The sequence below is a fragment of the Urocitellus parryii genome, chromosome 1, assembly GCF_045843805.1.
Source record: "Urocitellus parryii isolate mUroPar1 chromosome 1, mUroPar1.hap1, whole genome shotgun sequence".
NCBI lineage: Eukaryota > Metazoa > Chordata > Mammalia > Rodentia > Sciuridae > Urocitellus > Urocitellus parryii.
The window spans coordinates 256,161,316-256,175,565 of record NC_135531.1 but is presented as its reverse complement, the minus strand read 5'-3'; the positions used below and the strand labels follow the sequence as shown (position 1 = coordinate 256,175,565).

General features: G+C 43.1%; 1 protein-coding gene across 5 annotated transcripts; it reads left to right on the top strand.

The window, feature by feature from the left end:
* Positions 1 to 941: 941 nt before the first annotated feature.
* On the top strand, positions 942 to 13,471 carry Mettl21a (methyltransferase 21A, HSPA lysine). Of its 5 annotated transcripts, none has more exons than XR_013343668.1 (5): positions 942 to 1,072; positions 1,955 to 2,128; positions 3,519 to 3,630; positions 12,154 to 12,263; positions 12,855 to 12,942. XR_013343668.1 is itself a non-coding variant. In XM_077799294.1 (5 exons), exons 2-4 carry the CDS (start codon positions 1,982 to 1,984, stop codon positions 12,192 to 12,194), a joined length of 300 nt encoding a protein of 99 aa, XP_077655420.1. In that variant the 5' UTR covers positions 942 to 1,072; positions 1,955 to 1,981; the 3' UTR covers positions 12,195 to 12,223; positions 12,855 to 12,907. The 5 variants fall into 5 exon arrangements, 4 of the variants coding, with proteins under 4 accessions (XP_077655420.1, XP_077655416.1, XP_077655414.1 ...); XM_077799294.1 differs by having other exon boundaries at positions 12,154 to 12,223; positions 12,855 to 12,907; XM_077799290.1 differs by lacking the exon at positions 3,519 to 3,630 and having other exon boundaries at positions 12,154 to 12,223; positions 12,855 to 13,471.
* Positions 13,472 to 14,250: the final 779 nt, after the last annotated feature.

Genomic DNA, 14,250 nt, shown 5'->3' with positions numbered 1-14,250 from the left:
CCCCGCGCGGTCACACTCGCATGTGCTCACTTCGATCCGGCTCTCTCCCGAGGCCTGCGGACTGGGTGCCGCTGGATTTCCCGGAGGAGGAACACCAGGGATCACAATTTGCACCAACTGCCTGGATCAGGGTCTAGGGCCTCCGCCGCCGCGCCCACCCGACCCATTTTTAAATACAGACCTGGGTGCCACGTGCCCACTCCTTGTTAGCGCTTTAGTTAAGAAGTGCTTGGCAAGACCAGCAGAGAAAGGGGACCACGTGGAGCGAAGAGGGGTGGGAAAAGGAAAGTACTGGGGATTGAAATGAAGCAAATTATAGGCATCTGTGAGTGTCAAAAAATGAACCCCACTGTTAGATGTATAGCTACACTGCGCTAATAAAAACGAAAATATTCAAAAAGTGTTTTGAGACTTTTCCACTTATTGCCACCCAGTGGGCGATTATGCCTCTTTGGACCCCATTTAGGAGACGCGGGACGCATTCTTCAACTTTCTCTTTCACCGCTAAACTGGACGCCTTTAAAAATAAAAACCAAAAGAGCCAAACGGACAAGCGAGAATCGGCCTAAGAGCAGATCCGGAGCAAGGCTTCCCTCTCGCTGTCACCAGATCACTCAGGCTCTCGGAGCAGCACCCTCCAACTGCTCAGCATTTCGTCTTCTCGCCTTTCCCCCTCATCCCTCTTCTCCCCCGCCCCTCTCCTTCCCTCTTTTGCACCCACCCCTTTTCCTACCCTCCCTCCCCCACTCCTGCTTCTCTCTACCCAGTTACCCCCGATCTCCTGGGCTAACTAAATTACGGCACCCAAATACTTAAAGCGAGGAAGCCGGGATTGGGCCCCCGCCCCGCAGCGCCTCCTCCACGCCCCGCCCCCAGGCTCCCAGCGCCGCGGGGTGGTAACACCTGCCCAGGGAAGGGAGGGGGTGAGGAGCGCCGGAAACGCGTGTCTGGAGGACGGGGACCCGCCTCCGACCGCCTCTCGACTCTGGGGCTTTTTAAGGCCAGTCCTCTCCGCAGCCAACCCCGGCGGGGAAAACGTAGCGCGCATGCGGCGCCGGGCACCCTCCAGATAGTAAGTACCCGCGTGGCTGCGCCCCCCGGGCTGGGTGTCCCGTGAGCCCCGCTGCGGGGCGGCCTCAGACTTCTGTGGCCTCTACCCGGAAGCTCCCAGAGCCCCAGGGTGCAGCCGGCTCCCCGCGCGGCCGGGGGATCCCAGAGGGCCCTGTGGAGCACCCCTCGTCTCCCATTCCCACCCGTGACTTATTCCCGGAGCTCTCGGCCCAGGGGCCGGAAGGGGCACCTGCCAGTCCTTTTCGGGGCGGGCGGGGGCAGGTTTAGGTAAGGGACTTAGTGGAGGCCTCCGAGCCACCCCACAGCCGCGCTCTGCTGGCGAGCGACTCGGAACCCCTAGTGTGGTTGCCTTCCAGTCTCCAGAAGATGGTACAGTGTCCACCGCATAAATCCGGCTGTTGTTCAAACCGTTAACATTCAGTTCCATTATTATCACTATTGAACCTAGTGGTTTAGACCGGAGGACCAAAATAATAACACCCACCCCCTCCCCCCAGCCAAAAAAGCAGCAAACCCGAGGCTGGTTGCAGCCGCAGTGGAGTGCAGTGCAGGCAGTTTGGGGTCCCTGAGCAGTCACCAATGCTTGGTGCACTGTTACGCAGCTCCGAATATGCGCAATGGTAACAGTGGAACTGTAGGGCATCCTATGGGTGTTGGAATACTCAAGGACTTTTTGCTCAAAGATATCCATTGGCACGATTTCAGAGCCACGTCTTACCTCCCGTAGGACTGAAAGGAAGAGTCATGCTAAAGGAATTAGACGGGCTTCAGCTCATTTCTTCTTCTTTTGAAGTTATAAATAAACTTAACAATCATTTGGAGTTACTTAAAAGATAATGCAATTTCTGCCCAGAATGTCACACAGGATACTTTTGCACGACAGGTCTCAGCAGAAGCGTGGTTAGACAAAATGGCCCTGGTGCCCTATGAGGAGACCAGGGGAATGGGGCTCCAGAAATTCCACCAGCCTCTTGCCACTTTCTCCTTTGCAAACCACACGATCCAAATCCGGCAGGACTGGAGGCAGCTTGGAGTCGCAGCAGTTGTTTGGGATGCGGTAAGCAAGCCCCAGAGGGTCTCTGAAAACATCCTCAGTTATTTGAAAAGAAAAATACCATTATTGAGATACAATTCAGGTACCATGCACTTCATTCACTTCATTACACAAATTCATTTTTTTTTTTTAGTATATTCAGAGTAGTGCAGCCATTACCACTTTAATTTTAAAACATTTTCATCACCCCAAAGCCCCTTCCCCTTACCAGTCATTCCCTTTATCCCCCACCTCCCCAATTACATTGCATTTTAATGGCGGTTAACTGAAAACAGAGGGGAGTGAAATGGCTTGCCAGTAATTACCCAGTGAGTAACAGAAGTCTGAAGTCCTGACTGCTTTGGACGCTCACTGAGTTCTCTTTCTAAAACACTGCACCAAAGAATACATAAAGTGACAAAGCCCGAAATGAACATCATGTTTCATCTTTAAGTTTTCCATAGCTGTAAAATAATAACTGCTTTTCTACTTTTTCCTCTTTAAACACTGTTCGCTTTGCTTGAGAATGGTGGCTTGTGACTCAGCCCCCTAGTGTGTGTGTAGCCCCCTAGTTATTCCTGTTGAATAACTGGCCTAAATACCGTTCTACAGTCTTAACATTGTCTTAGGGCTGTTAAAGAAACATTAAGAAATAATAATATTAATCTGACCTGGTAATACCACTTCTGGGAATCTACTTCTGAATAACTGCATGAAACTATTCCCATAATTAGTACCAATGATAAATAATAACAAGAAATAGGATGCCTCCTATAAGCTGACTGAGGAGAAGAATTGCCAATTTACTCCTAGTACATGGCTATGAAAAACAAACTTTAGTAAAAATTTATATTAACACTATACCATTTTTTCTATAGGATTATAAGTAAATGCTAACTTACACAAGTTCCAAAATTTACCTTCTGATGCCCAAAACATGTGGTGATGGCCCCTGTGGGGTTATGAGAGTCAGGGATGCAGTTCAGGGAGCCTTGGGCACTGTGCTGCTTTTTCCTTCTAGGTGAAGTGTGGCCTTGCTGACCTGGCTTGGCTTAGGAATTGGACATGCCTTAAATAAGACTGTTATGTCAGTTCTTTAGAACGGTTTTCTAAGTCTCAGTGTGAAAATACTGTGACAATAAAAAATTTAAGCTTCACAGATTCAGCATGCTCCTAGCTAGCTGTGCAGCCCCCTGTTGGGGTGCTGGGTCTGCTGTGTGTGTGCCTCTGTAGGAGGTCACCTCATAGCAGCAGTGGCTAATTTCCTGTGCACATTAGTGGACTGGGCAGTGTGGGGCTGGGGAGAGGGGTGCACATGCAATCTCTTCCTGCCAGTAGCACATAGGCATCCTGACCCCACAGCTCCTAAAGCACTTGTTGACCTTAATCATACTCGCACTGTGTTTTGACTCAGGCTGTTGTCCTTTCCACGTTCCTGGAGATGGGCGCTGTGGAGCTCAGGGACTGCTCTGCCGTGGAGCTGGGTGCTGGCACAGGGCTGGTGGGCATAGTAGCTGCCCTGCTGGGTGAGTGTGATGCACTGCTTACTGCATGGTGAGCAGAACTCCCTGAGAGCTGCGTTTGCTGTTTTCTTCACATAATATCCATTGTTTTTTCCCCCCTTCCTGGGTTAATTTCTTTTGCCTGCACATGTCTGAGTTGTGGGCCAACTGCTGATGTTCATAGTAACTCCAGAGGCTAACAGGCTATTCTACTTTTCACAGAAGATCACTTTGCCTCCTTTACTTCCATGTTGCTGATAGTATGATCTTAAGGTGATTTGATTTCAAGAAGAATAGTCTCATCTTTGTATCTAGGTTTCCAGTTTAAGGTGCTTAAATCCATATGCTATTAGATATAATCCTGTGTTTTAATCAGCTATTTTGCTGCTATAAATAAAAGACCTGACAAGAACAATTTTGGAAGAGGAAAAGTTTATTTAGGGGCTCATGGTTAGTTGATGACCAGCTCCATTACTCTGGGCCCAAGGTGAGGCAGAAAATCATAGCGGAAGAGTGTGGTGGAGGGAAGTGGCTCAATACATCACGTCAGGTAGTGCAGAGAGAGAGAGCTCTGCTCATCAGACAAAATATGTACCCTAAAGGTATGCCCCTGAATGACCCACCTCCTCCAGTCACACTCCACTGGCCTACAGTTACCAACCAGCCAGTTAATCCCTGTCAGGGGATGGATTCACTGACTGGGTTTTAGATTCTCGTGACCTAATCATTTCACCTCTAAATCTTTTTGCATTATCTCACATATGAGCTTTTGGGGCTACACCTAATATCTAAACAATAACACCCTGTGAGGTTGGTGGCGCATCAGACAGTCTCTCCTTCATCTAAGGGAACTGAGGGTTTTTTTTCTTCTTGGGAGTATCAGTCCCTCCAAAGTTTGTACAGACATCTGTTTTAAGAAATTGAATTACTGGTGTACAGTTTTGAATTGATAGCTGTGTTATTTTTTTGTTTGGTATACAGACATTAGTTTAAGCTTAGAGCATTTTTAAGCTTTATTAATATTTTTTAAAAGTTTGCTGTTGACTTTTTTCTACAACTTGTACAGTTGAAGCTATTCAATGATGAGAATAGACCAGCTGCTAAGATTATCACATATCGTATTTACTAACCGGAATTGTCAGCTGGGGCACTTGTTCCAATGTGGTTTCTGACTCAGAAGGTCTGGAGCAGGGCCTGAGAGCCTGCACTTCTAACGAATTCCCAGTGATAATGATAACCTGCTAGATTTCAGACCATACTTGGTGGGAATGATCTGTGTTTTGAGAGCACTATCTGCAGGTATCCAGGTCCTGCTAAAACCCCTCTTTTGTTCTGTCTTTTTGCTGGTAACTCATTTCTTTTTCAGTATTGCTTTTTCTGCTTGCGTATCTTTTCCCAAAATCTGATGGGGAGCTTGGGCAAGGTTAAAAGTAGACATCAGTTGATTGAGGCCCCTTTCTGTTTTGAACCATGGCCCTCTGTGCTCGATGAGGCCTTTCATGGTCCTCTGCTTTTATTTTCCTAGGTAGGCCTTATAATGTCCCCAGGTATGTTTGGTATTATTTTTAATTTTTCATTTTTCAAATGAAACACATTCTGGGCCTGAGGCACTTTCTGAAGTTCCAATTAGTGATGATCTGGGACTCAAAACGAGGCTTAATAGACACAGCAGCCCAAGTTGTTGTTTTTCTGTGTTAGTAACTTTTCTCCCTGCTGATAAGAGTTCACTTGAAGATGAAATGAGGTTTCTTCTGTTTTCTCCTGAGAACCAGGACCTTGGTGGTAAACTGCACAGTTTAGTTGTACTTGGTTTTGACACCTCTTTTTAACTCTTTGTGACTTGAGGCAAGTTGCTTAATCTCTTAATGTTAATTTCCTCATCTGTAAAATGAGGTTAATAAGAAAGAGTATTTACTTCACAATGAGGATCCACAGAGATTGTGCATGGAATTTGTTAGCTCACTGATACAAGTGAAATACCACGTGTCAATTGTTCTTCTGAGTATTTATTTTTCTAATCTAGAAATCTGGATCTGTGGGGCTGGGAAAGTTAGGAATAAGGTATTTTAGTTCTGTTACAGAGCAAAGGATTAGTTAGTTGTTGCCACAAGGACTTGGTTGGTTCTGAGAGTGAGCTGGAAGGGCAGAACAGCGTACTTATTCTGTTGATTTGGAGATGCGTGCTTCGTAGCCCCACTTCATTCTCACCTCTTGAAGTTCTTTCCTGCCCTATCCCAGAGAATTCATTGCTGCCTTATTTCTTTTCCCTGTATGTAGGCAGTTGTTTCATATATCTGTCTCTGGTAGGCTGAGGCTCTTGAGGAATGGGACCACATCTCAGTCTGGGTGTCTTTGGCCCTAGTATAGCACGCATTGCTCAGTAGATGCTCAAATAATTCTGGAATAAGAGATGGAAAAAACTAGTTTGAAGGCTTTTTGAAAATGAGGAAAGTTAATGTTTTCATTATAGAACTAGATGTAATTCTATTACAAAAATAATTCTTCATCACTCCACAACATAATTACCTTTAGCATTTTGGTATATTTATTCCATTCTTTTCCTCCATCTGTGTTTTTAATTATGATTTTATATATATGTGTAATGTCTGCACACGTGTATATATCTGCATACATACATATGCATATACAAATGATAGTTAATTTACCATTACATCACAAGCATTTCTCTTTAATGCTAAGTGATTTTCATACTGACTATTTGTAATCACTGCAAGTGTTAGGCTAGAAAAATTTTGATGTTCAAACCTGAGGTAAGAAAAAATCATCTTTTAAAAATGGAGTCAGTGGTTGTTTCAGTCAGCTTTTTTACTGCTGTGACCAAAAGACCTGACAAGAACTATTAGAGGAAAAGTTTACTTGCAGGCTCACAGTTTCTAAGGCCTCAGTCCACAGACAGCTGCTCCATTCCTCAGGGCTTGAGGTGACGCAGAAATCAAGGTGGAAGAGTGCTGTGGAGAAGAGTAATTCACATGATGACCAGGAAGCAGAAAGAGGCTCCACTAGCCAGATACAAAATATATACCCTAAAGGCACACCCCCCAATGACCCATCTCTTCCAGCCTTTAGTTATCTGCCTTTAGTTACCACTCAGTTAATGCCATCAGGGGATTACTTCACCGACTGGGTTAAGGCTTTCAACCCAAACATTTCCCCTCTAAGCCTTCTCACACAGGACCTTTTAGGGGACACCTCACATACAAACCATACCAGTGGATTTAAAAAAAAAAAAAAAAAGGATGGTAATTTTGAAACATCTCAAAGGAATTGATTGTTCCCCTTTGAAAAATATTTTCACATTAGCTGATCCAGGGTCTGCATAGTGAAAAAAAAAAAAGTGGTGGTGGGGGTGTGTTTTCATTTTTTGTAATCTTCGTCATTTATTTCTGAATTCAGAGAGCACCTACCAAGTGCCTGGTGGAATCAGTGTGGATCGAGCAGGGGCCAGGCAGGTAGAAATAAAGTCTTGGGAAGCTTATGTTCTGAGTCGATGGGTGGGTGGGTAAAGGGAGATAGAGAGAAATTGACATTAAAAAGCCCCACTCTCACAACAGTAAGTGTTCTACAGAATGTTAATATAGAGCTGCTGATCACTGAGCACTTTCTGTGTTCTGAGAGGGGCTATGTGTCTGCAGTCTCATTCTCACAGTCGGCCTACATGGTAAATATGCCTGACCCATTTATAGTAATGTTCAAGTGTGAAAATGAAGGGTTAACAGAGAGTAGGTAACTTGCCCAAGGTCACAAAGTTAATAGATTGTGGTTAGAATTAGAATCTGGTTCTGACTCTCAAATCCTGGTTTAGTTTGAAAGTTTTCCCAACCGTTATGCTACTTGGAAACTACTTATAGAAGAATATCTCATATGAGTTAGGTTGGGGTCAGGGAATCTGGATTTTAGAAGCTTCTAGGTGATTTGACGCCTGACTAGGCTTAGGAGCCACTGTCTAACAATACAACACTTAGGAAGAATTTGCCTTTATTTTTCTGATTCCAGTTCACATCTACACTGACTGTTTGACTTGCACATGTAACTTAAAGCTGGATCTCTCTACTTGACTAATTTCCAGCACCACATGCTAACTCCTGATGCTTCTCCCCTTCCCAAATATATTCTTTCTCCTCTGTTGTGAGTTGGCATCACTGTCCCTCACCTAGTTCTCTTGAACTTGCAGATTCTGTCTTTTAACTCTTCCTCCAATTACCCCACATTCCACTCCCCATGCCTGGCTTGAGCTCTCGTTATCTGTCTCCCACATGATCATACAGCCCTCCCACCTGGCCTTTCTGCCTCTGCGGTGGGTCTCCTCAGACCCACTCTCACAACAGCTGTCAGAGTGTTCTATCTGAAAGGTGAAATTGATGGGGTGGCCTGTGTTTAAATGTTTCTTTGCCTTCCCATGGCCAGTCTGCAGGCCAGATGCCAGGCCTCCCAACAAAGCTTTGCAATCTTGTCGGTCTCTCTCATGCTTTGAGACATTCCTGGGACACACACACTGCTCTGGCCTGTGCCTTTTGTCCCGAATATGCTTTCTTCACTCTTTTCCCTGGTTCATGCTGTATCTTAAGTGTAAGTGCAGGTTTCCCTTCCTTCAGGAATATTCCTTTGGTCCCTGCTCCTTTTGAAGAATTTCTCCTTTGTGACACATGATTTCCTGTGTGCACCCATATTCCTTTATTTTCCTTCTCACACTTATATTTACTTATATCCCTCATGCGGCTCTGAGCTCATGAGCTCATTTCTTGCTCATCTTTTTGGCACATAGTATGTGCTTGAATGTTTGAATAAATGTTGCTTACAAAACTAGGATTAATGATGTCTGTTTTTTTGGTTTTTTTTTAATTTCTAAGTGAATGACAGCCTGCTGTGTTGTCTTATGGAGTTCATTTCCCCTCCTTGCCCAGTGTAAATCTCTTGGGCAGTCATGTTGCCCCCATCTTCACTTATCACTGATACCAGTTCCTTGCTTCATCTTACTCTCCAGGCTAAAGAAACCCAGGTCAGATGCTTTCCCTGTTCCAGGCCTGGTAAGTGCATGTGCGTATGGCAGCAGCAGTGCTCTGCTGGCTTTCACTTTAAATTCAGATCAGAAACCTCAGAGGGGTTCTGTTTTCCATACCTTTTTTATTGGTGAATTATAATTATGCATTAATGGTAGGACTCGTTGTTACATCAAGGGGGGCCTTGACTCCTGGACAGTCATACTCTGCTTCCTGTCTTGCTCTGCTAACTGACTCTTTCATGATTTTGCTCTCAAGCCTCCATTCTTTCTTTCTCTATTCTCACCCTTAGCCAATGACATTTCTGCTTTCACAGGGGAGACTGAAGCTATCTGAAGAGAATTTCCACCCACCCCCACCCCTGCCCCACTGCCTCTAACCACACCAGTGTCTGGTGGACCACCATCTCTGCCTTTCTTCCTGAGGTTGTAGTTGAATGTCCTTTTTAGGGCCAGTGACCTCTCTGTGCCTCAGATCCTGCCCACTCTCACCTACTCAGTGACATTGTCCCTGCATTGCTGCTTTTCTGCCCTTCTACCCAATCATTTCCATCAGCATATAAACTTGCTGTTACTTCTCCCATCTTTTCAAAACAAGAAATACAAACCTAAGTGCCTGGTTGTAGGTCTGTAGCAGGGAAAGCATTAAATGACCCTGGAATATCTTGCCATACCAGATAGCAAGGAAGCTTTCAAAGATGACCACGGTTGTGTCAGATCAGAGGCCACGAGCAAAAAATGGCTCGATTTGAACATCAATAATAATAATTTCAATAGATTAAAGTATGTCAAATATGTTTAATTCATGAGTTTACAGCAACAAAATGAACCTAGGTATCTTTGGAGAACCAGCTTTTTATTTCAAAATAGGGTTTATTAAAGGGGATGGAGAAGCAAAATGTATCCTGCCTGTCCTATTCAGACAGTTGATATACAAAATGAGTAGCCATTTCTCTTTATAGAATGTTCTTAACAAATGCAAAAAGAATAATAATGAACTGGGGATTTGGGCACTAAGCACCAGTGGCTTCTCATGTCATAAAAACGGAGTCTACCAGACACAGCATACCTCTTGATAAAAAACACACTGCTATCTCTGAAATAGTCCCATTAAAAAAAGACAAAAACAACAACAACAAAAAACCCAAATTTGTAGGAGATGCAGAGGACAGAGTCCAAACAAATGATGCTGTCTGCAAAATTCAGACTACGGGAAACTACAGGACAAGTGATCTGTTTCTTCCTTAAACTGCAAGGGAAAAAAGGATGAAAAGGAAGCTAATATTCAGAAGATAGACTCAAGATGTCCTCCACACCTCCCTCCCCAACTAGGCAGAAAAGAAAAAAACCATGGACAAAGTTGTAACATGTAGGGAAAGACACTTGGGTGATAAAACCTGAGTCAACAGTAAAAGACAGGGGCTCGGGATGTGGCTCAAGCGGTAGCGCGCTCGCCTGGCATGCGTGCGGCCCAGGTTTGATCCTCAGCACCACATACAAACAATGATGTTGTGTCTGCCGAAAACTAAAAAATAAAAATATTCTCTCTCTCAAAAAAAAAAAAAAAAAAACCAAACAACAACAACAAAACAGTAAAAGACAGATTCCGAGGAAAGCTGGTGTGGCACTGAAGGGTGGGCTGCATTTGGGAGCTGGCCAGACCGGTGTGTGAGGGTGGTTTCAGCAATGTGCAAGCTACTGGCATCCTTTACTTAGACCACTGGGGGGGTCTTCACTGGTTTTCTTGCTACTGGCCTTGCTACTGCCAGACATTCTGTTAAACCCAAGACATACCATTTGTACCTCTGCTCAGCACTTTCCAGTAGCTTTCTGTCTCACTCAGTGAAAATCAAAGTCTTTTTTAAAAAGTTTTTTTTGGGGGGGTACCTAGGATTGGACTCAGGCACTCAACCACTGAGCCACATCCCCAGCCCTATTTTGTATTTTATTTAGAGACAGAGTCTCATCGAGTAGCTTAGTGCCTCGCTTTGGCTGAGGCTGGCTTTGAACTTGGGATCCTCCTGCCTCAGCCTCCCGAGCCGCTGGGGTTACAGGCCTGTGCTACTGCTCTGGGCTGAGAAAACTGAAGTCTTTTTGAAACATGGCTAATGAGGCCATACATGGTTGTCCACCTTCCCCATGACTTCCCTGACCTCATCTCCTCCGACTTTGTCCCTTATTACTTTGTTCCAGCCATACTGATCTCCTTGCTTGCCTGCACACTCTTGAGTTTTTGCACTCGTTCTTCTGCCTGCCAGAAATGTTATTCCCCCTGATATGCTCTTGATTATCCCCACACACCTTCAGGTCTTCCCAGGTCACCTCAGTCAGGCATTCCCTCTACCCAATCTAGAATTCCACACCTGCCTCCCTTACTTCCTGACATTTCATGTCTCTTCTGGCTTTGTTTTTTCCTTATCTTATATCAACAACAAACAGATATTATACCTTAAAATAACCATAGTGCTTATCTCCTCACTTGAACGTAAGCTCTGTGAGGGTAGGATTTTTGTTATCTAGCTGATGGTAGCACTTAGCTATTTGTAGAACTCTCTCAGGATGTTATGGGAAATAGTCAACTGACATTCAGATCATATTCAAACTTCTGGAATACCTAGTTGGGCAGAAGTAGCCTCCAAAACCCTCAAGATAGGCATTAGAGATGCTGTTAAAATGGATACAGAAGTGATGTTGAAAAGACTAGATCATTCTATTATTGCTAAGAGAGTTGGGCATGGTGACACATGCCTGTAGTCCTAGCTCCTTCCAGGCTGAGACAGGAGGATGGCTTGAGGCCAGCTTTGACAACATGGTGAGAGAATGAAAGAAAAAGAAATCCAGAGATAAAATCCTAAGTCAAACCAGGAGTCTGTCTATAGTTTGCATTATTGGAAGAAAAGAAAACTATCATTGAATCCTGCTCCTCAGGGAGCTCACTCTCTAGCCAAGTGTAGTAGTTCCAGGCTGGTGAAATCTAATAGCATGAAAATTTTCATTGTATCATGCTCTAGAACTACAAATATCAAATGTTATGTGTCAAGATAAGAAATCCTGGGTAAAAGCCACCACTGGAGTGGTGCTGAACATTGCTGGTCTGGAACTTAAATGAAATCTTAAACAGAAAAAGGTGCAAATTAGAAATACTTTCATGAAAGAATGAAACATTTTTAAATTTCAGAATTGCAGGGGCCAAAACTAAACAGGATTTTCATTTCTGTAGATGGTGTTGTATTAGGGCTGTTGTTGTTTCACTTCAAGGGTAACTACAGTTCAGGTTTTCTCTTTCATTGACTAAAAAAATTAGATCTTACAGTTCATTGTCAATACACCCCCCCACACACACACACAAAACAAGAACATTAATAAAATACTGCACCTTAATTTTCTATACCATATCTAGTACCTTAGCAGTTAACACAAGCTGGCATTTTAACTTAGATCTTAGATTGCTTTACTACTATACAGTAATTCTTTTTTTTTTTAAACAGGGAGAGAAATAATTTTTAATATTTATTTATTTATTTTTTTAGTTTTCGGCGGACACAACATCTTTGTTTGTATGTGGTGCTGAGGATCGAACCCGGGCCGCACGCATGCCAGGCGAGCACGCTACCGCTTGAGCCACATCCCCAACCCTACAGTAATTCTTAAATTTAAGAATTTTCAATAATTGAAGATGATTATGTAAATACATACGGGTTGGCTGCTTTAAACAACATTAAGAAAGATGGACTGGGGTTTCTCAGTATCACTTCTGTGTTGTTTTAAAAAGTTTAACCTCACAAAACAGCCTTTCCCCATTTTTGGGATCTCGTCATCTTTGTAATAATATTCTGCTCCCAGACTTTTCATTTTTGGATTACATTTTACCATGAGGTCTGCTATCCTGAGTTCATGAAGCAGAAGAAACCTATGAAGGGTGAGCTAGCTGTGTTTGCAGCATTCAAAAACATCAGCTTTCTTTTCACTTGGTGACTCTGTAATTTATAGGCCTAACTTCAGCAATAGCAGTTGTGTCATAGGGGCAAGTCAAAGGTTTACTTTTACCAGTCGGCAGTGCAAAAGGAGCAACCAGTTGCTGTTCTGATCCGTTGCAACTCTCCACAAAGGGTGTGGTATTCTGCATGTCAGGTGGAATATTTATAGTGTTCTATGTTTTAACTTGACCCTTTCTCTCCTTCCTACAGTTGTACTGATATACACCTTGCTTTCTCTTTATCTCATATTATAGGTGCTCACGTGACTATCACGGATCGAAAAGTAGCACTAGAATTTCTTAAATCCAATGTTCAAGCCAACTTACCTCCCCATATCCAACCCAAAGCTGTTGTTAAGGAGCTGACTTGGGGACACAATTTGGGGAATTTTTCACCTGGAGAATTTGACCTGATACTTGGAGCTGACATCATATATTTAGAAGAGACATTCACAGATCTTCTTCAAACACTGGAACATCTCTCTAGCAACCACTCAGTGATACTTTTAGCTTGCCGAATTCGCTATGAACGAGATAACAACTTCTTAGCGATGCTGGAGAAGCGATTTACTGTGAGTAAGGCTCACTATGATCCTGAAAAAGATGTACATATTTATAAAGCACAGAAAAGAAACCCATGGGATGACTTATAATTGGCTACGCTTATAAGAATATTGTCATTGAGTGTGTCAGTTAAGGTCTTAGACTGGAAATCTAACCATACTTAAATGAAATGGTTGTTGTACACATCTCTCTAACCAAAGGTTGTCAAGGGACAAAGCACATAAGCAGTGCTTTGTTCTATTGCTGTGAGTTTAGTCCTGTCTTACTCTGAAATTCCATCAACATTAAAGGAAAGTATGAGATTGTCATTTATGCTGTTTCTGTCTCCTGCATTGCTCCCTCTTGGTGAAGGGCTGGTATAAAGGTGACTTTAAACCAGCTGAGTTGTTTTTGGCAAGGTTAAATCATGTAGCTTATTTTAAACACATTCGGAGATTCATAATGTTTATTCCAGTTTTGTAATTTTTTGAGGTTTAACATACATTCCCTGGACTATTGTTGCTGTTGAAATCTTGTCCATTTAGATTCTAAGCACTTTTTTGTCTGTTTGAAATTAAGTTGTGAGTTTTCTGCGTGGTCTCATATCTTGCTTTTTAGTTTAGTTTCAGGCTTAGGAGTGTAAACAAAGGAATAAGTAAAAATAAAATCTTATTTATTTTTTGGAAGTACCTAAAGTCTTGAAAGATTTGGAGAAGTTGTCTTCTCCGAATTGAAAGCTGTGGCTCCCCTTCACCTTTGCCATTTCTCATGCTTTTGTTTATTTATTTCTTAAGCTTTCCCTTTTCCTTGTGCTCTTATAATGCATAGGATGAAAGGTTAAAAGAAAAAAAAGTTTTAAATCTCATCCTTCCACAAGAAGGTAGCTTCTGTCTTGTACCTGCAATTGCTCATTCAATGTCAGTATTCCCTGAAAGGTGACAGCTTCTGGGGGGTCAGAAATATTTCTGCTTCTTTCATTGTTGCTTCCTCAGTATCTAGTATGTCACAACCAAATTAAGAGTATTGATCTTTGGATTATGTGTTTGCTACATTTGTTTTATGATTATCTTTGATAGACTTTATGGATGAAGTCACCATACATGAACTT